Source organism: Peromyscus maniculatus, chromosome 10 (assembly GCF_049852395.1).
Source record: "Peromyscus maniculatus bairdii isolate BWxNUB_F1_BW_parent chromosome 10, HU_Pman_BW_mat_3.1, whole genome shotgun sequence".
NCBI classification, from domain to species: Eukaryota; Metazoa; Chordata; class Mammalia; order Rodentia; family Cricetidae; genus Peromyscus; species Peromyscus maniculatus.
Window position 1 is genome coordinate 9,325,958 of NC_134861.1, and position 25,195 is coordinate 9,351,152.

Genomic DNA, 25,195 nt, shown 5'->3' on the forward strand with positions numbered 1-25,195 from the left:
GTCAACACATCATAGGAAGGTCTTGAAAGTGGCTGAAGAGGACACTTGGATCTTGGACCTGGGACTCCTCCCTGCACAGTGGCTGCCCTTTCTGGAGGCCACCCTTCTGGTGACTGGGATGACGGGCAAGGACAGGGCTTTGGGGATGGAGGCACTAAGGGATAAAGAGAAGGCTATGCCTCACTGATCCCCAGAAGGGGCTTAGGAACCCATGTCCTTCACTCTGACCACGTCTAGGCTAGGGAGCAGATGGGTCTGTATTGTCCAGCAGGGTCCCAGCACATAGCACTCAGTTCTACTTGAAGCAGGTTGTCTTTTTTTTTTTTTTTATTTGCAGTTTCCCGAGACAGAACAAAATAAGAATAAATTTTGTACACCTACAAGGCTCAGAAAGAAAAGACAATGGAACTCAGCAAAAAGAAGAGGAGGGCCGCCAGTACTGCAGGCAGTGACATGCTGCAGTACCGGCCAGCGGCCGACGCCACCACCCGAGAACACCTAGCCAGCAGAGCAGGAGTGACCTACTCTTTAGAGGGTCATGCAAAAGAATTGTCCCCAGAAAAAAAAAAATCCCCAAATTATCCCAGACAGGCAGCTTTGTGGAGATAACAAGGTGGGTGGGGAGAGGAAAGGGGACCCCAGGATGCCAGGGTGGCTGGTCACAGGGCCTCACACTGTCCGTGGCAAGCCCTGCCACTCCATGGCCTTGGGCCACTCAAGTGGAGCCTGGCAGATGTTTACCCTGTGTCCATGGGTAGGAGACAGCTGTCCTGGGCACAGTGTGGATGAAAGGTGATATCCACTGAGTGTCTGTAGGTGGACAGTCCCCTTGGAGTTTAGGATCCTGTGTCCCGTCCCCCACTTCATGCCCCTCCCCTGGCTTGATTTGTAGAAGATAAAGAAAATCCTGGTTGAAAATGATGTGAATTTGAAGTGGGCAGCACTGGGGTGGAGGCCCTTGGACTTCTGCAATCAAAGCTCCTGACCACTCCCACCCAACACGGCTTCATACCTTTCTCCCTAGCCTGACTCCATAATGTTTCCAGCCTTGTGATCCCGTCTATCACCAAGGGCCAGGGCCACCCACAATAAACAGCCGGCACCTAGGAACACCACTGGGCCCTGGAGGCAGCACACTGTCCTAATGGACCCCCCTTCCACCCATTGGTTTCCAGGCCCCACGCCCATCCATCTCTACCCCCAGCCTGCCTTCTCTCCAGGCTGTCTCTGGCCCACCTGGAAGGGCCTCACACAACACAGCCCTAACCAATTCTGTCCTTGCATGTGCCCCTGGCCGGCTCTGCTCTGGCTTCAGCTCTAGGCCCAGGTTAGGAGAGCATGCCTAACTTCATCAAACACCTGTGTGGACCTGCATTGCCCGGAGCCTAGAACCCATCATCTGGTCCCTCTTTACCACATTCTGCACCATTCAACCAAGACTCGAGCACCCAGACTCCAAGCTCAGTGGGCAAACACCCTAGATGCAGTCTGGCCTGCTCCCAGCATCCCCGTCCGGTATTTCAGGTCCTCAGTCCTTGGTGGGTCTGCTGCCAACGTCACAGAAAGGAACCGCCCAGGCCAGGGGTGGGCCACTGTTGTTGCTCTGCTGCTGGTGTCAGGGAAGGGTCAAGTGCCCCAAACAGGAAGGAGGCCATCCTCTGGCCCAGTGCTCTCTTCATAGCCAGGCGGTCAGGCAATACATGCCTTCTCAAGCAACCCTTGCCGGGCATGAGGCCTGGAGGCAAGACAGCACCTCCACACCTCACTCCCCAAAGAACCAGAGCCGAGAGCCCAAGTTCTCCGACGACGACCTCAAGGACAAGCTTCGGCACACTCCACGGGGCGAAGGTAGGTCCTTGGCTAGAGGAGCACCCACCCAGCCCTTCACGGGATGAGGGACGGCGGCGGGAAGCAGGAACAGCAGCAACTCTCTCTCAGGCACAACTAGCGGGTAAGGAGGCAGCCCCCAGCCCTTCCCAAGACACCTGACACCACAACAGGCAGGTTAGCATGGGGCCCATGCATGGGAGGGAGGATGCAGACGCCCAAGGTGTGGGGTGAGTGCGGTACCTACAGACTAACACGGTCAGCACGGGCACATTCACGCCCTGAGGGTCCCCAAAGCCAGGAGCGCAACAGACACGTGTGGAGCTTGGGTCGGGGGGTGGCCCCACAAATGCCAGATTTTTTTTTTTACAGCTTTTTCCTTTCTTTAGTTTTTTGTTTTTCCATTTCATCCGATGCCAATTTTTTTCTTTTTCTTTTTTTCTTTTTTTTCCTTTTTTTCCTTTTTTTTTTTGTTTTGTTTTTTTGCGTGTGGTTGTTGTTGTCATCTTATTTTTAAAAACAAATCACATCTGGTCTTGTTTTTCTGCAGACACAGGCACCAGGGGAGGGGACGAGGCAGACACAAACATGCGACAGGCAGGCCGGGCGCCCGAAGGCGGCTGGGCTCCAAACACCAACTCTGTCCGGTGAAACCAGGCGCAGCTCTGAAACAGGAGGGCAGGTCACCTTCCTCAGATCATCACCCCCGCCCTAAGGACCCAAGCCTTTGCTACTTGGAAAAGGGCGTGGCCGGAAGCCATCAAGTTAATGCCCCCTCAGGAAGGGCCCTGCCAGGAGAGGCAGCTGCTACCCTCACCCCGTTACCTAAGCAGCCCCTGCCGTGGGTGCTAAGGGTTACAATGAGCAGCGCTCAGGACCCACCCTGATCCCTGACTCCATCCCCGACCCACGAGACTCGGGCTTCATCAGCTCACCTGTCCGAGTACCCCACACACTGGCCGGCCACACCCCCGGCACTCACCTCACTGCAGTGGGGCCACGGGAGCGCCCGAGCAGTGGAAATGTACATTCTGCCACTTGCCATCTCGCCGGTGCCACACGCGGGTCTCCTCGGACTGGCTGGTGCGGGGCCGGCCCTGGCCATCGATGTACTGGGTGAGGCGGATGTAGGCGATGCAGGCTGCGTCCTCCCCGATGACGTGCACGTGCGGGTTCAGGATGGTGGTGTGGATCGGCTTGCTGTTCTTGGCCAGCACTGTGGACAGGCAGGTATCCCGCACTCTCAGCACCGGGTACGGACCCCTCCCACCTTGAATCCCCTTCATGGGGGCTGCCACAGCCCTCCCCCTGACCGAGGGGTTAAGGGAGCCCCCTGATGGTGTCTCCCCCTCACGGCCACCCTGACTTCCTCACTCACGGTTCTCGAAGTAGAATCTGTGGAAATCCATCCCTTCGACTAGGTTGCCCAGAGCTTCAGGCTCAAATGAGGTCAGGCCTGGGTCACAGATTTTCCTGGGGGGCAAACCCAAGTGAGGAGGGGACCCATCCTCCATCCTCACCCTCCACAACCCCCCACCCCAGCCCCCCGGGAGACTCACGCATAGGCCTCAAAGTCGCCGTTGTTGACTGCCTCGATGAGCTGCTCTGTGGTCTTGATGATTTCCTGCTTCCGGGCTGCAGGGAGAGACCAGGGCTGACCACTAGACACTAGCCTGTCCCATCCTTGGATACCTCCCCCCCCACACCCCAGCAGAGCCCAGGGAAGGGGCTTTGGAGAACTGAGAGCTGCGAGCAGCGTCCACACAGCGCCTCCCACCCTGGCTCAGGTCTGTCCTCTTCAGAAAGGACTTTCCAGTCTCTGGCACCTGTACCCACATCGTCCTCATCACACAGGTCCCTCCCATGCCTCCGATGGCTTCCTCATTCCCACGAGCAACAGCTTCTCATCAAATAGAGCACTTTTAAGAAGCAAATACCCTATCCAGCTTAGAAAATGTCTAAAGCCGGGCGGCGGTGGCACACTCCTTGAATCCCAGCCCTCGAAAGGCAGAGCCAGGAGGATCTCTGTGAGTTCGAGGCCAGCCTGGTCTACAGAGCGAGATCCAGGACAAGCACCAAAACTACACAGAGAAACCCTGTCTCAAAAAACCAAAAAAAAAAAAAAAAAAAAAAAAGTCTAAAAAATGCAGAAAGGGTTATAAGCCTGCCCCACCGTCACCTCCCAGCATCTGCTAGCCATAACTGCTGGGCTCCCACTCAGCCTCTCCCCTGGCCTGTTCTGCCTCACCTTCTAACAGCCTTCTCCACTTAGAGACTCCGTCCTTCATCCCACAACTCTTACTCAGTGGGCGTGGTCATAGGCTGCAGGTTCCTCGGACAGGAGTAGGGGTGGGTTTGGGGGCAGCAAAGACTGAATGAAAGGATGGCCTGGGACTCTTCGGAAAGGTCAAGTTGTTTCTCATCACTGTCTTGGTTTCCCAGCCTCTAGCCTGCTTGTAGCCCTGGGCTATGAGCTGATCCTAGCAAAACCCAGCCTCGTGTCTGCAGCCTTCCGGTCCATTGCTTCTCCTGAGCCTTGGCTTTGAGATGAACCTTTTAACCCCGAAGAATTTAAAGCAAGAAAGCACAGAGAACAACCCTGTGGCAGGGCTTCTGGAGCCAGTGGGTGTCTGGGTGCCTACCCCATCAGGTGCCCTGAAGGAGGGCTGAGTCCACCCCAGAGGCTGCCTGCTTCACAGGAAGCCCACCGATGCCAGGTGTGTGCCAGCACAAGGATTATCTGCATCTCCTTGTGATCAGGAGCTGTGACTGCAGAAGTTGCTGGATGGCCCCTTGGGGACTTAGGTGCACTCACGTAAGAGCACATGGAATGTATGTGGAGTCCACAGCACAATGTGTACACGCGCATGCAGTTTATGAGTATGAATATTTACATGTACATGAGAAGGCACACACGAGTGTCAATATGAGTATCATGTAGATGTGTGCATGTATGCATGCATACACATTTGTTCGTGAAATGCATGGGAAGTGTCCTCGTGTTGTGTATATGCATGCTGTGTGAGCATGTGTTGGTGTATGCATGTGTACCCATGGGATTCCCCCATCTTGGAAAAACGTCCTGTCCTAAGCCAGCTCTCTTGTGCTATCTTACTTCAGTTTCTTCTCTGTTCTTGAGTCTAAATCATATCACCATTTCAAACTCAGGGGAAGGTCATCTCTGTTGCTCACCCCCTCTAACCGCTAGGTCCCTCCGGAATGCTGGCTCTAGGTGGTGGGTGGGCTATGAGCACCAGGGCCCCCTTCCTTCCTGTTCCCCTTCCTAACCTACGTACCCCACTCTGCGAGAGTACCAAGGCTCTGTCCTAGACACGCAGCTGCTCTTCCTGTCCTTACCTTTTGGGTCCCAGGGCAGCATCTGATACTTCAGTCCCCAAAGCAGTGCCTACTCTTCCCAGTGTCCATCATTCTCCACACCTCACACCCCCTCACATTCGCTCCTTCTGGAGATGTCACAGGCTTCTGGCCTGGCTTCTACACTTGCAGCCAGCTCCTTCCCCAAACCCAGGCTTCCACATGTCCACATGTCCCAAGCATCCTCTGGGGCTTGTTAATCCCTTTGTAATAGGTTCAGCTGCCCTGTTCGTCTACACGAGTCCCTCAGCACACGGCAAAAGTAAGTAACCTTACCACTTGGTTCCAAGCATGCTTTGATTCTACCTTCCACTGTGGTAAGTGGACTAATTTCCCATTTAATGACGTTAGGCTGTGGGAGTCAATGTTAAATACACTAAGAGGAGAACCATAATCACAGCACTAGTCAGAATGTGCTGGAGTTTGGGAACAGCATTCTTGTGAGAGCCACTGGCCCATTTGACAGTTAGGAAAGCTGAGGCTGTCTATGAACGGGACCTGGACACCTCCTGACCTGCAGAATGGCTGCTGCCCAGACACCAGTGGAAATCAAACATGAAGGGAGGACCAAGAAGCCCTGAATACAGGGATAACCCAGGTGGAGTGCCTGAGACCAAGGACAAGCTGCCCCTCGACCCTGCAAGTCCAGGGAAGAAGCCAAACAGGAGGGCAGGGCTTGGCTGGGGCCCAGAGGAGTAGACTCACTCTGTCCACGGCTCTCCTGTGGGAGGCTGAGGGTATCTGGGTGAGACCAGTGAAAGTTTGGGTCCCTCCCACTGGCCCAAAGCCCCCACCCTCACAGCTGGCAGGCAGGGCAGCTGACTAGGGATCAGCCGGGATCAGCCTGAATCCTGTGTAATCCCTGATTAGGAAGTGAGGCCTGGGGTACAGAGAGCATGAGCTGGGGAGGGGCTTGAGCCTGAAGAGGGCTGATTGGAACCTGTAACCTAGTTGGTGGGTTGTAACCCTCCCAGGAAAGAGGGGCCCAATACCATCTGACGTCACCCACATTTCCCTACATTTTGCTGAATGTCTTTTATTTTTTTCCTTCTGCCCAGCCCCTCACAGGATGATCAGATGCCAACATCCAGTCAATTCTCACAGCCCCCTCATGAAGGACCCCCTTCCCTAGCCGAGCTCAGCATAGACCTTACAAAGGCAGATCGGTATCATAGCCTCTAAAGTGATGTGGTTACTTGGCGCTCCCCACAGATGAGCAAGCAAGCACCTGGTCATTGCACAGGACCCCCCCCCCCCCGTTGGCAGATCATGTTCCAGGCCGACCCCCAACAAAAACAGTGTGACCCTTGAGAAGCGGTCTTGCACCCAGCAGTGAAGAGCATCCCCTCCACACTTTGTGAGCACTGGCTACTTCCACCCCGGACCCTGCCCCCTTACTCCATCACCAGAAATAACCTGGCTGAGCTCCTCATAACTCATCCCCTCAACTGACCACGGAATGCTCGGGGGGGGGGGGGGGGGTTCATGTCCTCCAGAGGCTACACCTTACCCCTCTGAACTGCAAACCGTGGATGCCCACCCTTATGGGCCACTGTGGCCGCCTCTGTGCTCTGGCCACCTGCAACATCCCCCCACTCCGGCCCTAACAGGCAGAGGTGATGGGGTAGGACACCCCGAGACCACCTCTCACAGCTACTCACCCAGCCACTGCCCTGCCATGCCGAGGCCCTGGCCCAGCAGCCTCTTCTCTGAAAACATCTCAGCACCACCCCCAGCCCCGCGTCTCCCCGGAGGCGGGGGCAGCGGTGGCTGCAGCCCTGGATGTCATCCATCCCTGTAAGTGATACTGGCGGACAGTCGACAGACAAGCCGAAGAGCCAGCCACCTGCCTGTGCTTCTTCTCTTCCTAACTCGTCTTAGCCCTGGCTGCATGCCCCCCCCCCCCCCCCCCCCGTCCCATGTCCAGCCCGGCCACCAGCATGCCAGAATTCCCAGGAGCGTCTTTTCCTGTCATCTTGTCCGGGAAGGTCTACTCTCACCCAGGCAGCCCTTTTTCAAGGGTTCCTCGTGCACGGGTGGGCACCTGCTCACCACCATCTTCTACCAGAATGTGGTGACGGCATGGTAGCAAGGACTCCAGGTCAGTGAAGTGTTTTGGGAGCTTTCCTGAGTACATGAGCTCACACACACACACACACACACACACACACACACTTCATGTCCATAATCTGCATTTACTGAACCCACTGCTTTCTTCACGGACTTTGACTTGATTTCTTGTGACCTGACAGATGCTGTGCCCCCCACATCTCCACAAGCTGGGTTATTCCCAGAGTCAGGCTGGCGGGCCACGCCCCACAATGGGGGCTTGCTCCTCCATCCATGGAGCTGTCAGGACCACTAAAGTGCTACTTACATGGGGTGGGCAAGGGGCCAGGGAGAGTCGGAGATGGGCAGGGTGGGGGGCCCACTGGTGGGAGGCCCTCAGCTTCTGGGGTCCCTGAGCCCCGCCTCACTGAGTTGAGGATGTCAGAGATCCTGGGGGCTGGGGCAGAACAGACACATGAATACAGGTGGGAGGAACATGCAGGTAAGAGACCTACAGAGAGCCAAGCCAGATCGTAGGGGAGGCCAGAGGGAGACGTGAGCACACCGGGAGTCACGGGGACACGGGGGATGGGGGAGGTCAGAGGGGGGTGTGGAAGGAGGCATCGGGAATGCAGATACTTCTGTCCATTCTAGTGTGCTGAGCTGGAAGCCGCCGAGGGCAGAGGATACCCTCCAAGGAGAGGCAACCTGGCCCCCTAGAAGCCAGAGGCTGTCGCTGCAAGTGACTGATGTTTGAGAAGTCCTTAACAGGTGGGTAGAGGAGTGGATGGAGGGGAGGGGGGATGTGCAGAAGGAGGCACTGTTTTGGCCCATGTGGGGCCAGGCCAGTGGAAAGCCAGGCTTCTCTTCTGAATGTCTCCTCACCTACAAGGCCCTGGCTGGGGTTCCCATCCTGACCCCTTCCTTGACCTCCCCTGCCTTGGTTAGTGAATGGCGTTCAGGGACGGGGTGCATGAAGAATCGGGGGGGCTGCTCTGAAGACAGGCTCTGGGGCACTGTGACCAGGGCAGGGTAGAGTGTGAGTGGCCAGAAAATTCTTGGCAGAGGTGGTCTGAGGGACCCCAGGTAATTATTGCGCGGGGGGTGTGGGCCCGAGATGAAGTGAGGTGAGCGGCGTGCAGGAAAGGAGGAGGGGGAGGAGATGAGGGGCTGGGCCCAGAGGGAGAAGCCAGGTAGCTGCCCAGCTGTGTTAACGCGTGTGCCTTGAACAAGGCCGGGCAGACTGGACACCCACCAGGCACCCTGGTCTGGGGGAGCTGGGCCGTGCATGGCAGGTGCAGGAAGCTGAGCACTGGCCATTCCCAGCGAGCCTTTGGCAGCAGAGGCGGCAAAACCTGCGGGGGGGCTACTTACACGGGGTGGGCAGGGGGCCTAGGAGACCCGGAGACAAGCAGGGTGGGGGCCCCACTGAGAGGGGTCCCTCAGCTTCTGGGGTTCCACAGCCCCTTCTCACCGAGCTCAGGATGTCAGAGATCCTGGGGGCTGGGGTGGAACAGACACACATGAACACAAGGCAGACAGACCTATGAGGAGACAGAATTGACAGGACAGGCAAGACGGGTCCCTGTTCTCACCACAAGGGAATCCGGGACCTGGCTTCCTATTTGGTGCCAGTCTTAGGAGCAAGAAACCTCCAGAGGAGGGGTAGAGGGAGGTTTGGGTGGACCCCTGGAGGCCTAGAAGTCAAGGCCCAATTCTTCAGGGACCATCTAGTGGCCATGAGCAGGAAAGCAGGCTATGACAGCATCCCCACAGGCCAAGAGAGGCCTCTGGCTGGACAGAGGCAGCCATGGGGAGCCCCAGTCTGGGGGCTGTGTGAGGGTGGGGCTAGAGCCAGGAATCCAGGCCCGTCCAGTCCTCGGCCCTGAATGTCCCCTCAGAGAGTTGCCAGGCCCTTCAGAGTCATCCCCACAGCAGCGGGGCCCAGGCTACTTACACGGGGCTGGAAGGGGGCTAATGGGAACTGGAGATGGGCAGGACAGGGGGCCCTCGGCTTCTGGGGCTCCTGAGCCCCTCCTCACCAAGCTCAGGACATCAGGGACCCTGGGGGCTGAGGCAGAACAGAAGCAAGCCGTGGATGGCAGACACTCAAGACAGAACGTGACAGAAAGAGCCAAGAGGCACAGGACGGCTGAAAAGGTTACAGGTGTAGAATCCCAGGCCACTGCCAGGGACCTGGGGGACAGAGGTGAGGAGGTCACTCTTGGGGGCACCCATAGGTGTTAGAAGTCTACTGTGGGCCCATGCCAGGTCCTGCCAAGATTAGGCCAGAACTGTTGAGTGGTCCTCACTGAGCATGGTGGCCTTGGGAACTCTCCTGGCTCTGTCCCAGCTCTGGCACCTGGCTGGGGAAAGAGTGTCTCTGCCCTTCATTCCCGAGGCTTCCCCGACCTTGGCTCCTGCTTTAACGCCCGGCCTCATCTGCGGCTGGCCTGCTGTTCCTGTCCCCTTGCAAGCACGAGGCTCTGCCACCTCCCTCAGAGCTCAGGGTCCCACGGGCCAGCTCAAGGACAGAACCTTTGGCATGGAGGTATGGGTAGCATCCATGCTGCTGACTCTGGGTCCTGCTTCAGTTTGTAGGGCAGTGTACTATCCTAGGTTCAAGGACCAATGTCCCATGCTCATGTCTGCTCTGGAGTGTGGAGGACACTCAGGGACAGCCTTGTAGCTGTTCAGGAGCAAACGGGGAAACTCTGTCTGACCATCCTAAGGACAGGTTAGGGCTCCATGGACAGCCTGCAGCTGGCAGACCTTGTTCCAGGGGGCAGGGGGGAGGCAGAGAAAGCGGGAGAGGCTGGGAGGCCTCTCACTGATAGCAGGTGTCCTAGGGACTTCTGTGAGAACACACATCACCACGGGCAGGGCTCAGGGTGTGGCCCAGAAGCCCACCTGAGGAGGGAGCTCCTGAGTCATCAAAGGAAACAACACTTCCGCTACCTGGCCACTCTCTGGCAAGCTGAACAGAACCAAAGCTTGGGGAATGCAAGAGAAGAACAGCATCTTGATCAAATGTCACCCGCGTACTTCATACCCGGTGAGAACCGAGTTCCTGGCTCCCAGAACGGTGGCTTCCTCGCATGTGCGCTATGCCTGAGACACCCCAGCCATGATGTCCCAAACTTGCTTTGACTCACACCAGACAGGCCGACAGCAGGCCCCCGAACCACTGTACCACACGGCAAGAGCAGAGATGCCGCAGAAGGCCCACCCACTGCCAACCCATGGCCCGGCATGACCAGGCAGGGCCTCTGTGAAGGTACCTTTGGCATCCTCGTCCTCTATGGTTGTATTGGTGCTGTCGGAAGACTCCTGAGGAAACAGAGAGACAGGGGTCAAGATGTGGCCAAGGACGGGCAGGACACCTCCAACGGTGGAGTCAGCCTGGCTTCCAGGTAGGACCTCTGCCTGGCTAGTCCTGATGATTTCAGGAGACAGACCCCCCCAGTGACTGGGGAGAAAGGTTTAGCTGTGTATGTTCTCAGGAGGGGCTTTCACACCAGGGCTCATTCTGTCCCCTGCAGGCCACCACATTTCCAACAGCAAGGGCTTCAACGTCACCTTCCCCAAGAGACTCTGAGACACTCAGCTGACTCCAAGAGCAGACCTTTTGACATCCCAAGATGGAAAAACGTGGGGCTTGACTGTCTTTTAGTGATGGACAGCCCCGAAACCTGGGCAGTGGGCAGATGTGGTTAGCAGCTTTTAGGCGAGGGATGTCTTCCCCCAGAAGAGATGAGATTCCTAATGCCACTGTCCCACCTAGGCCTGGAACTTCAGCAAGGCCCAGCGTCTACCACCTTCAAGTGGCGGCTGACGTCTGAGCACCTCTATGCGAACATGTCCCCAGAAAACCAAAGAAACCTCTCACAGGTCTTTGGTACAGACACTGACTGAACGTGGCTCTGGGACAAAACTGGAGGCCTTCAAATATAAGGTCAGGCCTTACCCCAGCCCGACGGTTGACTAGTAGTCCCTGACCTCACCTGACATGAGGGCCGAAGAGGGTACCAGTCACTCAGGTGGGAGGAAAACAGACATTTGGTGTTTAGAACCAGGGCATATCTAGCTGCCCTTGGTCCCTGGCACGGAGAAGGGCCAGGTGCAGATTCTGGCCTAAGAAAGGGGGGTACCCAGCATGTCACCTTGTGTGATCAAGCCTGGGTATGCCTGACCTGCCAGCCCCGCCCAGTTGCTGTATTGTCGATGGGTCCAACACCTGCCCATCTCTCCCACCTCACAGAAAAGCCAGCCCCTCCCGGCCCCAGGTGATGATGCCAATGTGATGGGAGCAGATGGCAGAGCAGAGAGGAGCAGGAAGCGCCGGGGCCACACTGGGGGGTGAAGGTGGAGCACAGTCAAGGAGCAGAGACGAGGCTCCTGAGCAGCAGACCGACCCCAAGGCCCGCAGCGGGCGGTAACTCTGGAAGCTGTGTGAGCGCTCTGCAATGGCGTCATTGGGTCCTGCCGCGGCCGCAGGCGGGTAGGCTTGTGGGCTCTGCCCTACCTTCGGGGTCAGGTCGCTACACATCTGCTCTCTATCATAGGCACAAATGCTTCTCCCAGGTCACCGTCCACACCCTCCTCCTGGCCCATACCTCCTGCCCAAGGAAAGGGTGAGGAGTGAGGGGGCGGCAGTACCTTAATCCCGTCCACTGGGTTATGGATAACGGTGGTTTGAGGCTCCTATAGAGGGCGGCAGACAGAGGAAGGAAAGAGAGAGAGGGAGAGTGAGAAAGAAGGAAGCAGAGGATGGGGAGCCAGGGAGCCAGAGGAGTGGGCGGCGACCAGGGCCTGCCCAGAGAGAGTGTAGAGCAGAGGGACAGGGATGGAGGAGGCAGGCGGTCAGCAAGATGGCCCAGTAGGGATGGAGGCAGCAGGTGGTGGTCAGCAATGGCCCTGGGTGGGGGTAGAGTAGGCCCAACAGGATGGAACCAGCAGATCTGCCAGGCCAGAGGCCAGGAAAGATGGAGTTCACAGGGCCTGAGAGAAACTGTAGATGTGTGTGGGCTCTGGGAGTTCTCCCCACCTCCTGCCCCAGCATGGAAGCGGGCAGAGGATTAGAGATGTTGTGGGGGTTGGCACATGGGATGGACGGGGTCCCAGGTGGGGCTGGCTGTGAGGCCGGTGTGAGCCACCCCTGGCACCAGGTGAGCTGACGCCTGGCACGCTCCTACCATAGCCCCACTGCTCTGAGCGACTCCCCGACTCCAGCCAGGATGAGCTCTTCTGTGCTCCCCTTATTTGGCAAAACCAGATTTCCTGCCTGGCTATCAAGGGGATACCAGACATACTACTTCAAACTCCAGACCCATGACCCACAGCTCAGAAGGCCGGTGCCTGAGACCACGGCTCCACAGCCCTGGGAATGTGATGTTCACCTGAACAAGTCACCCAGGGCAAGGGGGACAGAGGACAGAGTTGGCCTAGTGCCTTCTCAAGGAACAAGAAAGAATATAGTAGGGGTATCATGGATACCCTCATCCCTCCTCAGCAGGGGTCCCCAACCTTCCTGCTCTGTAATCCACAGACCAATATGGTATATGGCTTTGAGAAAAACAGTCCCAGATGGACAAATCCACTGTTCCTTCAACCACACACCTCCATCACACCTCCATGGCCCTGCTGCTCCTCATAACTCAGGATGCAATACTCCAGGGCACAGTCCCTCAAGATCCCAGCCTGGGCCCCTCTAAGCTAGATGGGCCAGCTGTACGAGGTGAGAGCCTTGAAGAAGACAAGGACCCACAGCAGGTCGCTGGCCTTCCCCCTCAGCGGCATCCTGACAGCCTTTTATTAGAGCTTCCTGAGGCAGGGTGGTCCAGGAGTCACCACAGCTGGGAAGCCATATCTCTCTCTAGCACCTGGGTACCTCAAGGTCTGGCGCCTGCCTGATCTGGGGCCCCCTGACGCCACGTGGCTTCCCCTCTTGGGATTCACAACCCTATTCCTTGCCATTCTGTCCTGTCTCCACATGGGACTGACGTGGTCAGAGACAAGCAAGCACACCAGACCCTGCCTCGCAAGGCCTCTCTGTCAGTGAGCTGAGGCAGGGGCGGGGGCTCAGTACCAGGGCAGCAGGAGGGAGGGATCCTTTGGGGCTGGTGATGGCCGAGTTGTTTTTGGTGCTGTTTGTCTGTGGCTGTGGAGAGAGGGGAGAGGAAGAGTCACTAGGGAAGAAAAGGGACCCTCCCTGCCCCCAGCATCTGTGGGGGCATGGCTTCTCAAGCTAGAACCTCGAGGTCAGAGGCAGAGCCGCAGGTTCTGGCATCCTCCCCTGTACCCCACAAAGGGCTTGGCTGGTGCCTCACCTTGACTCCGTCTGCTTTCTTGTTGAGTAAACTCTTGGCTGCTGCATTGGGAAGGAAGGAGGGGTCGTGAGTTCCTAGGGCCTAGGGTCACTGTAGCCCCCTCCCCTCCCCCACCCTTCCCCTTTCTTCAGGGGTGAAGCTCAGGACCCGAGGTCCAGTCGCCCGAAGCCAGAGGCAGTTGTGGCCTTGGTATCTGGCCTGGCCTTAGAAGCAGCAGGACCTCCAGGGGTGCTGAGCCAGGCTGCCTGGGGGAGCCTCACCCAGGACCACCCTGCCCTCGGCATCTTCAATGATTATGGAGCCCCTTGCCAGGCACTCAAGCCTCCTTGTCCTTGCCTATGACTGGCAGGATGATCTGCCCCCCACTTCCCAGGACGGCGCCAGGTCAGGATTGGTAGGCATCAGGATGCAAAGGGAAGGTCATGCTCAACCTGGCCCCTGTCCTCCGAAGTCTTGGGTTCCCACTGGGATGGTGAGCCAAAGCTGGCTGTCACACCAAAGGGCTTGTCCCAGCCCCCACCCCTCCAACTTCTGATGGACAACAACACTCTGCACCGGGCTACACCGCTTGGCCTCCCTGTCCTCCCAGTGAAAGGCCCCAGCAGCCCTTGCCATGAGACCGCGCGGCGGCTGTGACTGTGGCCGACGCCAGCTTCTTTGCCCATAAGCCCTGGCAGACACCTGGGCTCAGTGGATGGAACCCTTGGTTCCAACACTCCCCTCAGAGATGAGGAGGGGTCTACCTTGGCCCCACCCTCCTCTCCAGCACTTACATCCTCTAGAGCAGAGCTCAGAGTTTTAACTACAGAATTAAAACAGCAAACATGGAGAGCGAGAGAGGAAGTCAGCTTACCTTACAGAAAAGGAAAGATGAGGAGAGGAGGGGGTGAGGAAGGAAGAGAGGAAGAGAGAGAAAACAAGATTTGTGTTGGTTCAGAAAGGCCCCACACGGGGCAGCCAAGCCAGCCTGAACTGGCTCAGTGCTCCCCAAGAAGAGTCAAGTGGCCGTGTGGCCAACACAGCAGGTTCGAGGCAGCCATGGCGGGCACAGCGTGGTGGGGTCCCCAGGGCCCTTCCCCACAACATCCCATGCAGCTAGACACTGGCTGACCACACCCAGGCTCAGGCTCCCCTGCATACTTGGGGGAACCTGTGCTGCTTCCAGCAGACCCGGTGGGGACATGGGGGGCTGTAACACAGTCAAACGCCGTCTTCTGTCACACAGCAATGTCACCGTTGTGGTCAGAAATGCAACCATCTAGGCCACACCTCGAGTGAGAACTCTGAGGGGTTCTGCACGTGTCTACAGCTCTGAGGGTGACCCTCCAGAGACCAGAGCCAGGCCCCAAGGCTGCGTGCTGACCACCTCCCTCACCAGCCAGACGACACAACTTGAGCCCATCCAGGCTCTGTGTGCTGGGACATGGGGACGTGGGGACATGGCTACCCGAAGCCGCATACTATCTTGGAACCTGACGGGCTTTTTGAGCATTGCTGTGGTGGGCACTGGTTTCCACAGCCTTCCCCTCTCAGAGTCTTTGGCTCTTGTCTCAACAATTCTGTTACAAGCAGATCTCTCTGAAATGATCCTGCCCTTCACACGTCATCTTCAGACCTGGGACCCCCTAGGCCCTCCATCCCGAGGTAGCCCCAAGGGGGTTCCTAGGGCTAGAATGCTAACTTCCCACATCTCTGCGGAGCAGACTGCGAGGCACCTTTGACACTGTGGCTAGACTCTCCCTAGAGTTAGAGACAGGGCACTGTGTCCCCTGGCATAGCCCTCCTCTTTGTGGATGCTGTCCTTGCTCTTCCTCATCTTCCCACAGGGCTGGCTCATCCCCAGAGACACCAGCCCTACACCGGCAACATGAGTTTCCTCGGCATGAGAGCTGGCCCCTCCACTCCTCAGGCTGCAGGCTGCTGTCTTTTCTCTACCAGAGACTTGGGCCCTGACACAGCTGGGCGACAGGATTCTCCCTGGAGCCCGAGGATGTAAGACAGTCCTTGTTATGGCTTTCTGGGCAGCAAGGGAAGAGGAGCATTTCTAAGATGTCACGATGTCAACAGGCAGTCTGCAGAAGCCAGGCTTGACCCTACCCACCAGCAGACCATACAGCCAACCCAGCATGTCCCCTGGTGGATTCTGAGGTGGAACCGGTGAAGGTCAATATTGGTCTGAGATTCAGTTGTGGTGTCGTGGTACCCCTCCTCAGACATCCTTGGAGGGTTCTCACAGGAAAAGGCACACTGGAAAGATCAGGCCCTCAGAGACCCCAGGACGGTCTTAGAAGTGTTCCATTTAAGTCCTCAAGTCTATCAAAGCCACAGTTCTGAGCTGTGCTACTGGAGATTAAGCTTTTGTGGAAAGAGAACGGGGTTTATTTGGAGGTGGGCATGCTGTCCAGCAAAGTTGGACCTGGGTGAGCCATGTCATTTCCGAATCCTTCCCGCTCCTCCACCCAGTGGCCCATGTGTGCTCCCCACGGCCTGGGGGGCATGGCCCAGCCTCCTTGATTGCATTAGCCCTGGCCATGTGCTTCCTGGAGGCAGCTTTCACATCTGTCCTGGACTAAGCATGGTTCACTGCAGCCAGGAACCTGTGCACACCGCTCACACCACAGTTTAGGGACAGAGGAGCCACTGTGGAGGTGTCTCAAGTCAAAAAGATTTAGTAAGTGCAGCCGGAGCCAAAAGTGAACTGAACTACGTGGGATTCCAGATATCTAAAGCTGGGGCTCCTCAGGCCTGTGCCTCCAACTCAGGAGGGCATTTTTCCATTCCCAGGCCTCAGGCCGAGCGATTGATTACTCCCAAACCACAGCCAGCCTGACAGTCACAAGGCACATATCCGCTCAATGTGGGCGGGGTGGCGGAAGCCAGACTGCACCACGCTCTGCAGCTAGGGTCCTCCTGCTGTCCAAGGTTCTCTGCCACACTGGAGTGTCTGACAGGCATGGAGAAGGGAGACCCCCGATGTGTGTCCTAGGGTGTGGTGGGGCCAACCCTATGGGAGTCGATGGGACCTTCGTCTCTGCCTCACCCACTCTCTAGTCACTATGGGCAGCCATGCTGAGCTGTCGACATGCACTGACCTCCCTCAGCACCTGGGGCAGAGCCACAACATGCAGGCAGCCTCATGCAAGGTTGCCCTCGCTCACTTGCAGGCAGGCGAGCATTGCAGCAGGTGTCGGGCAGAGCATGGCTCAGAGGTGACCTGTCTCACACCACTGCCCCCTGGCAACAGGGCCTCCCTGGCAGCCACTAGCTTATTTATTTATTTATTTATTTATTTATTTATTTATTTATTTAGAACTTAGCCCCTCATATAGGCTTCAAAAAGGCTCTAAAATGGACTCCGGACCACCCACACTGGGCCCAAGTGGGCAGAACAGACCCCTCCTAGGATGGCCTGAGCATCCCCCAGGAGAAGGATCCCCTAGCTGGCAAAGCGGTGCTGTGGCCCTGGGGGCGTTGTGAGGTGGATCCCGGCAGGCGTGTGGAAAGAGCTGGACCTCAGACTGTGAGACCTGTGTCCCACCCTCAGCCCACACTCGAGGCTGTAGAGGGAACTGAGGCTTGGCTGAGCCTGCGCGCTGCTCTAAAGTTGTGCTAGCACTCGGTTTGCACGCTGGCTGTGGAGCCCATGATGAGCCTCGGGGTGACGTAGTCCTCAGAGGGTCCCACACCATTCCAAAGGAACAGGTTGTCAGAGGCCACCTTCTCCCTCAGGGGGTTTGGGACCAAGTAAAAAGGGACTTCAGGGAGGAACCTTCAGTCCCAGAAACTGACACCACCCCCACATTCACTCTGGGGAACTCTGTAGCACAGACCACCAGATCCGTCTGTTCCATCAGAAGAACTGAAGAGCCCTGCAGCTCCTTGGGACATCCTTACCTCCCTGACCTTGATCTAAGGGCTCCCCTTCCGGGACTGAGACCCTCCGGCAGCAGGCTCAGTGGCTTCCTGTGAGGTCAGGGTCATTCTGAATTGGGTCTTCAGATTCCCAGAGGCCAGGACCTGAGGGTCTCAGCCAAATGTACCTGAGGGTTTGATGTGGCCTCTCTTTTCATAGACAATGAAAGCCAAATGCATCTGGGGTTCGGTGGGGGCCTCTTTTTTTTCACAGACAATGAAAGCCAAGTGCATGTGGGGTTTGAGGGGGGGGCCTCTCTTTTTACAGACAATGAGACAGGAATGAGGGGGAGGCTTCTGCTGGGATGTGACTGAGGCAGGAGCAGAGCTCCCAGGGGGCTGCCAGCCTCCGGGGAGGCTCTGGGGGCCTGGCCAGTGGCTGCGTGCAGCAGGGGGGCTGCATGCCAACAGGAAGGATGGGCAGGAGCAGGTGGACACTGGGCAAGACACATCTACCTTGTTCCACCAGCCCCATGGTGGTGCCGGAGGCCGCGGTGGACATTGTGGCCGGAGCGGTGGTCTGTCTGCCCACTGTTAGCACCAGGTTAGAGACGAGGAGGGGGAGGAGGCGGACACAGACGGGGTGGGGGCAAGGTGAGGAAAGAGAAGAGACAAAGGAAGCAGAAGAAGATTAGAGTTAAAGTTTAGGTGGGGCATGGCTCCAGAATCCCTTTCTCAGGAGAGGGAAACAAGATTGGGCCGATAAGACACTGAAAAGCGTTTGCCTCCTTTCTCCTTAGAAAGCCCCAGCGGGGCTTCCTGTGCCCGGTGGGGCATGCGGGGCACACAGCAGACAGGACAGTCCCATTAGTGTTGGTGTGACCGTGTGCCCATTCCCGGCAGAACAGCATCACAGCAAAGTAACAGGAGGCAGGATACCAGATGCAGACGGACAAGGAGAGACGACTATGAACGCTCGCACACTTAGTGTCAAGACGACGACGAAGAAGCCACAGACACAGCTGTCTGGGCGCTAGGGCCAACACCGTCCCCCCCAGGTGGGTCCCTCGGGTCTCTAACAGACCCGGGAGACTCCATTTCCCCATCGCCCACCCTGAAGAACCAGGGTAGGCGGCCCATCCAGAGCTGACGAGGTTTCCCCGTGCGCAGACCTCCGTCTCACCCACCCACCTTCGGCTATCTCCCACACACAACACGATGCTTCGAGTGCCGAGGACAAGGAGGCCACAGGGCTGCCCAACAGATGCTCGGACGGATACAGGTGGCGGGCCGGGGTTGGCAGCACAGACACTGGGGTGTCGGGTGAGGGACACAGACCCAACAACACGCAGGAGGCGGGACTGGGGCATAGCAGACCTCGGCAGCTACCCAGTGATGGGCAGCCAACAGGCCTTCTGCGAAGTGGGAGGTCTCAGAGGCGAGGGCAGAAGCCGGGCCCCCACCAGCCTGGAGGAATGGGGCTGAGGGCTGGTGAGGAAGGAGGGGGCTTTCTGGAGAACCAGGGTGGTACTGAAACATGGTCCTCCCTGGAGAAGAACGTCTCACCTGAGAAATTCCGTGTGGCCAACATAGTGGTGAGGATGGCGCCCTAAGGGGAAACAGAGCCAGGGTCACCCTGTTAGTGTCCGTGTCCTGCCGGCTTCGAGCCAGGAGACCTTGCGCACTCACGCATGCACGCACACACGCACACACCAGCCCAGCCTTCTGGAGAAGTAAGAGTTCCAGGACCTAGCCTCTGCACCAAAGGTTAGTCACTATGTCCACAGTTAAAGCTCACGCTACCCACAAACCACAGTGCCAAGACTCCTGAGAAGTGGACGTGGCCAGGAAGGCTTGGTACCGTGACCCCTTCTGCGGCCCAGGGCAGTCAGGGCTCTCCTCGGGGCTTTGGGAAAAATCAATCAAGAATGGTTCCTAGGCCTAGCCCTGGCCTTGCCTGGACAGCAACCACCAGGCTCAGCCCCGCCTACCTGCCGCCCCAACCTGCTGGGCCCACCAGAACATTCCTTCAGCTCTGCCTTTTACAAAACCTGCTCTGGGCCAGTACTCCCGTCCTCAGGATGCCGAAGTGGCCAGCTCTGCACCCAGGGCAGAGTGCTGACCCTCTGAGCGGTCACGGCATCTGGAACCCTCTGATCTGGACATGCGAACGGGCACAGACTTGGGGGGCTTCTCCTTCCTCCTCCTCTTCTCCAGGTCCCACTGACACTCCCACTTCCAGCCTGCGGCCCGCCGGGACATGAGGACGGGAGGACGGGGGCTGGCCCGTGCCCACCTTGAGCTTCCTCCTGGCATTGAACTTCTTCAGGCATTCCACAGTCTCCTGTCTGTGCATCATAGAGGCCACCGTGGAGCGTTGCTGTCGGGAGAAGGAAAGTCACCGGGCAGTGAGGGCCTTTAGAAGTATCAGCCTTGTCCCCCAAGTGGGAAAGAGAGGAGGCTGAGGAGACAGGGCCAGGGGAGCGGCACTCTAGGGCCCCGCATTCTGAGTGCTACCAGCCGCCATGACAATGAGATCACTTGCTCCCCCTGCTGTCCCCAGCTTATTTCCAAGTTCAAGTCTTGCCCTTCACAGACCAGGGGAGTGGTCAGACATGAGAAACAGAACCGCAGGGCCATCTTGGGGGCCCTGGATATGCCCACCAGGAACTGGCCCCTAGAGGCTGCCAAGGATGACTTACGCAGACCCATGGATGCTTCAGGGCCTCATGGGCCGTGATGCGCTTGGCAGGGTTGATGGTCAACATCTGGTTGATGAGGTTTTTGGCTTCCGGAGTAACGGTGTCCCACTCAGGGGATGGGAACTACAGGAGGAAGTGGTGCACAGGGCAGGGATGAAGTCCCTCCCCGGGCAGAGGCCATGACGAGGAAGGTAGACCCGGGGCGTGGCAGTCCCACCCTCCACACCGGCGCGCACTCACATCATAGGCCCCAGCCTTGATCTGCTGGTATAGCTTGTGCTGGTCCTCATCCCAGAAAGGTGGGTAGCCCACCAGCAGGATGTACAGGATCACCCCTGTGGATGGGGAGGTGAGCAGCATAGCCCTGGAGGGCACCAGGGTCAGTCCTCAGTGTCCCTTTGCCCCCCCATGCCATGGGGAGCATGGCACAAACAGCCTGTAATCCCTGCTCCATCTCCACCCTACTTCACTAGGGAGCCTGGCCAGCCTCCTCTGCTGTATGCCCACCAGAAAGAGAAGATCCCACCTAAGGAGCCTGTGGTCTGACAGCCCCTGGTCCCTGTATCCTGGTGTCCACTTGCTCTGGACACAGACCTATAATGAGCACAGGCAGACAAACATAATGGCCTGGGGCACATTGGTAATTCTAGTCAGGGTGTGAGATCCCTGCCAAGGCAGCCAGCCCAAACGCAGGTCTAACACACACACTTGGCTCAGAGCAGGGGAAGCGAGCCACCTGCACGCTCTGGGAGAGAGGGGGGTGAGCCCTGAAATACACGACCACACATCCGTCACGCAACCCAACCACCTCTCACACCCAGGTCTTACCACATGCCCAGATGTCCACGGGTTTGCCATACGCCTCCTTCCGAAGGACCTCAGGGGACAGGTAGCCCGGCGTTCCCGCAAATCCTATCAGAGGGGAAGGGACCGTGAAGGGCCATGAGGAGCGGCCAGTACCCCCTGCCCACCCCCTGACACTCACCAAACCACGCCTGCTGGTCCCCCTGCACCTCGATGGCCAGGCCGAAGTCCGCCAGCTTCACTGCGGCCCCTTTGCATTTGCTGGCCAGGAGCAGGTTCTCAGGCTGCAGGGAGACAGCCATCAGGGCACAGGGTTCACACCTCGGACAGTTGTGGGGGGCAGGGGACAAGACAGGAGTGGCAGCGGTTTGCTGGACACACAGGCACAGCCTGCCTCCCAACATGGGTGTCCTTGGGCACGACTGAGTCCTAGAACTACACACTACAGCCCGGTTCCTCTCTGGGGGTAAGGACAGCCATCCTAGTCATTCAAAGGGAAGCTGGCTCTCAGCTTGAACTTGGGTATCCCGCCTCCTAAAATGGGAACCAAACCTGCGGCTCACCCTCACAAACGCCCACAACTGTTCCCACCAGTAGGCTACAGGGCCACCCCACTGGTAGAGGGCCAGTCCTGCCCCTCTTGTTTCACACACGGTGGAGAGTTCAGGGATGTGGGCAGTTGCCTTCACAGGACATGGAGGAACACCCAGGGGCTACAATGGTCAGCCCAGGGCATCTACCTGCCAGGCACAGCCCGCTCACCAAGTCCCACCCAGCTCCACTCCCACATGGACAGAAAGGAGGCATGGGCCGCTTGGCTGTCTGCGCCCATGGGTGGAGGGTCATTTGGTTCATCTACAGATGCGACCAGAGAGGCTGTTGTTCCTGGGTTGTGAGGGCCTGAGAGACTCCTCTGCTACTGCCTTCCTGGCCTTTCTGTCCAACCTCCAATCACAGTAGAGTTCTGGCCTGAGCCTGTAGCTGCCTTAGCTCCCAAGGAGCCGGTTTCTGGGCAGCACTCAGAGCTCAGCGGGACGTTTGGCTCCTGACCACCAGGGGGCTCCTCAGCCCTCAGATCCCCTTGGCGAGCTCACAGGCACCCTCACCATTCCACAGCGGCACTTCACTCCTGGGGTCATACTGCAGCCAGACCACACACCCCGCCACACGGTCTCTTTTGTTATCTGACTCAGAGACCTTACACAGCCTAATGGTGGCTCCTGGAATCAAAGTGTGCCCACCCTACACAGAAAGATGTGGGCTTCCTGAGTCCGGTGCTCTGGGTCTACAGGCAGACCGGAGCTTGGCTGTGGGTGCAAGGTAGGCAAGCCCAAAGCTACAGTCCCCTACAACTCCCTCTCCCCTGGGGCTAGGCAGGGGTCACGCTCAGCCTTGCCCATTTTGATTTTGCCATTGTAAGCGTGGCAGGGGCCCCAAGCGTCACCCTGGGACCGCCACCCCTTCCTACAGGAAAGGACGATGGAGATGTGCTCGGCAAATGGGGGCCCTAGACAAGGCAAGGAAGTCTGGGACCTTGGAGGGAGGCAGCAGTTGGGCCATAGAGGCTGGGCGGCACTCTGGCTCCTTCACAGCCGCCACTGGAGATGCACCAGCTAACCATGCTCTCTCCTGCCTCGAGTGACTGTGTGGCATCAACCTATTGTGCCATCTGTGGGTCTGCCTCACCAAGATGGTGGGATCTCTCTCTGGGAAAGGAGGGACATTCTATCCTCTCCATGGGGAGATCTTGGTTGTCCAGGAACACGCCCTCTTCTATGCGTCAACCTCAACATCAACTCTCTGGGAACGGAGTACCTGTACCTCATAAAATGGGGGACAATGCCCCACCCCACCCCGTCTCAGGGGTCTTCTGCCAGATAAGGCAGGACAGGGCCCTCAAGGAAGCAAGGACACATGAAGAGATGCAGGGAACATCTGGGGCCTCTGTGTGACACCCTCCCCAGACAGCTATGGCCTAAGAAAGGAGAGACTACTCCAGTCAGCACTAATGCTCAGGGGAAGGTCGGCCTCACAGACATTCAGGCCAGGACTGGCATCTACACTGTCCCCGAACAGGCGGACTCGGCAACAGGCTGAAGCAGGCCGTGGGAAAGGGGAGCTTACAGGGAAGAAGGGGGACGGGAAAAGGGAAGCATCTGAGAGTTTGTAGTCAGTTATTTTCCCTTCATAAGGCAGGGTCTCGTGTAGACTGGGCTGGCCTCAAACTTGCTATGTAGCCTAGGCTAGCCTTGAACCCCCGAGCCTCTCGCCTCAATCTTCCGGGTACTGGAATTAAAGGGACGAGCCCCCACGCCCAGCTGCAAATTGTATTTTGAACAGAGTCTGGAGCCCGTAGTCTAGCTGTGGACAGCAGAGAACTGGAAAGAAAGATCTGAGAGGAGTTGGCCAAGCCAGACCAACCCTACTCTCAGCACCTGTCCCCAGTCACCTGTGTCCCCCCCCCCAGTCACCTGTGTCGCCCCCCCCCCCCCGAGCTGCATCTTGGTAGAAGACCAGAAAGTGAAGAGTCTGAGTACACATCTGTTAACAGGATGACTCTAGAAGGCTGGCTCCTCCAGAGACAGAGGCACTGGGTTGTAAGTGTGCAGCTACATCTCACATATATGCACACGCACACACATGCATGCACACACCCAGTGACTTATCCACACATGCACCCATGCCTCTCTGGACACACATAGGCACGTGGCCCCGTACGGCGACAGGCACACACACACTCACACTCCTTCATGCAGGCATGCAGTATGCACACACATCTTCCACACCCCACCTCCCTCTTCCTCCACACCTCCTTTTACACAGTTTGGAGGTGTGGGTAACAGCACCTCTCACAGGGCGGGGTAGAACTCACCTTGAGGTCTCTGTGGACGACCCCCATTTGGTGACAATGGAGAACAGCCTCCAGGATCTGCTGGATGCAGTGACTATGGCAAACAGCAGGCAGGTTAGTTGTGGGGTCCTGGGGTGGCCAGGAGGGGATCAGCAACAGGAGGCGTGGGGAAAGTACTGTGGAACACTGGGGTTCAATCCCCAGCCCGGGGGAGCAAGGAGGATGTGGGGAATCAGGGAAGGAGATGCTGGCCACAAGGGAGTCCTTCCTCAGCCCCAAGGGCAGCTGTTCTAGTCCGTACGCTGCCTCTCCTGGGCCCAGGTCTGCTTGGAAGTCTGAACCAGAGCCACAGAAGTAACTCGGAAGGGAAAAGACGCTGATTTCCAGCTTGGCCCTTTAAGGCCGAGCTGGGCTAAACTGACCCCAAGCTGTGGGCAGCAGTAATCGGGCACTGTGAGCGCCGTGAGGGGTGGAGCAGGTAGGAGCACGGTGCCACGGCAGGTAGGCGAGCCTGTCTGCTTCAGAGCGGACTATGCATTACTGTGTGCCTCTTCATCTGATAATGGCCCCTGGACGTCCATCAGACAGCCCGACTCTCTCCACGTGAGGGCATCTAGCTCAGCTTCCAGGAGCCACTGTGCAGGGTGCCTCTCTAGCCAGGGGGCAGCTTGAGCACAGGAGTGCCCTCTGTCCCAGCTCTTTCCTCGTTGTGACATCTATCAGTGTCAGCCTCGAACCCTTCCTGGCCGTCCACACATCAGACTCAGGGCCACCAGCCCCACGTACACAGAAGCCCTGCGGCCAGCGCTCAACTCCCTCCCCATCCCAGTAGCCCCTGGAGCCAAGCATAAGTTCCATGAAAATTACATTTACGTGTTCTCCCCATGAAGCTCCCTCTTGACACCCTAATGGGTGTGCACCTGAGGTTTGTGAGTTCAGAAAGAACCATGTCCAATATGTGGGAGGCAGCCCTCCATAAGTGACCACCTCTCTCTCACCTGTTCTGGGCTCTTGAGACCTCCTTCCCAGCCTCCTCCCAGGGTCCACCTTGGCCCACCTCCTATCCCTGCTGTTTTTGAAGGGCCCATGTCACAGTAAGGAACCGCCATTTCTCATGACATCCTACTGTGCCTGGTATCATCACTTATCCTTGCCCTCTTTCTGGTCCCCAAGAGAGCCAAGCACTTGTCACTCAGGGTGGCTCTCAGTCCCACGCAGGTTAGGGGTCAGTTGTGTTCAGGGCAGGGCCTGCAGGACTGGGCACAGCATGCCTCACTCAAGTGGGCAGAGTTCAGTCTTCCCACAGGCCAAACACGGCATATACCAGAACCAACGGGGGCACAGCTATGAATTCAAAATACTTCCCCCAGCCCCGCCAAGTGCAGAGGGCTCCTCTTGACTCTCCC

At 57.7% G+C, this 25,195-nt stretch overlaps 1 protein-coding gene and 1 long non-coding RNA gene across 14 annotated transcripts in view; one reads left to right on the forward strand and one right to left on the reverse strand.

Annotated features, from left to right (window-relative positions):
* Window positions 1-309: 309 nt before the first annotated feature.
* Window positions 310-25,195, reverse strand: part of Camk2b (calcium/calmodulin dependent protein kinase II beta) — a 91,233-nt gene continuing 66,347 nt past the window's right edge. Inside the window, exons 6-24 of one of the 12 annotated variants that reach the window (XM_076545869.1) lie at window positions 23,811-23,883; window positions 21,120-21,222; window positions 20,963-21,046; window positions 20,375-20,469; window positions 20,135-20,257; window positions 19,729-19,812; window positions 18,999-19,041; window positions 17,949-18,023; window positions 13,581-13,618; window positions 13,340-13,411; window positions 11,911-11,955; window positions 10,533-10,581; window positions 9,209-9,322; window positions 8,626-8,754; window positions 7,580-7,708; window positions 3,387-3,462; window positions 3,206-3,300; window positions 2,810-3,043; window positions 310-2,492 (exon numbers count right to left, since the gene is read on the reverse strand). In XM_076545869.1, the coding sequence (XP_076401984.1) occupies window positions 2,811-3,043; window positions 3,206-3,300; window positions 3,387-3,462; window positions 7,580-7,708; window positions 8,626-8,754; window positions 9,209-9,322; window positions 10,533-10,581; window positions 11,911-11,955; window positions 13,340-13,411; window positions 13,581-13,618; window positions 17,949-18,023; window positions 18,999-19,041; window positions 19,729-19,812; window positions 20,135-20,257; window positions 20,375-20,469; window positions 20,963-21,046; window positions 21,120-21,222; window positions 23,811-23,883 (1,660 nt within the window). In that variant the 3' untranslated portion in view covers window positions 310-2,492; window position 2,810. Of the gene's footprint in view, window positions 2,493-2,809; window positions 3,044-3,205; window positions 3,301-3,386; window positions 3,463-7,579; window positions 7,709-8,625; window positions 8,755-9,208; window positions 9,323-10,532; window positions 10,582-11,910; window positions 11,956-13,339; window positions 13,412-13,580; window positions 13,622-17,948; window positions 18,024-18,998; window positions 19,042-19,728; window positions 19,813-20,134; window positions 20,258-20,374; window positions 20,470-20,962; window positions 21,047-21,119; window positions 21,223-23,810; window positions 23,884-25,195 lie in introns of all 12 variants that reach the window. The other 11 variants (XM_076545872.1, XM_076545871.1, XM_076545870.1 and 8 more) reach the window with 11 other exon arrangements.
* LOC143267558 (uncharacterized) lies at window positions 8,660-13,964 on the forward strand. 2 transcript variants are annotated; one of them, XR_013042748.1, is made up of 4 exons: window positions 8,660-9,802; window positions 10,101-10,664; window positions 10,794-11,752; window positions 13,712-13,964. It is a non-coding gene; the product is annotated as an uncharacterized LOC143267558 (long non-coding RNA). The 2 variants fall into 2 exon arrangements; XR_013042749.1 differs by having other exon boundaries at window positions 11,513-11,752.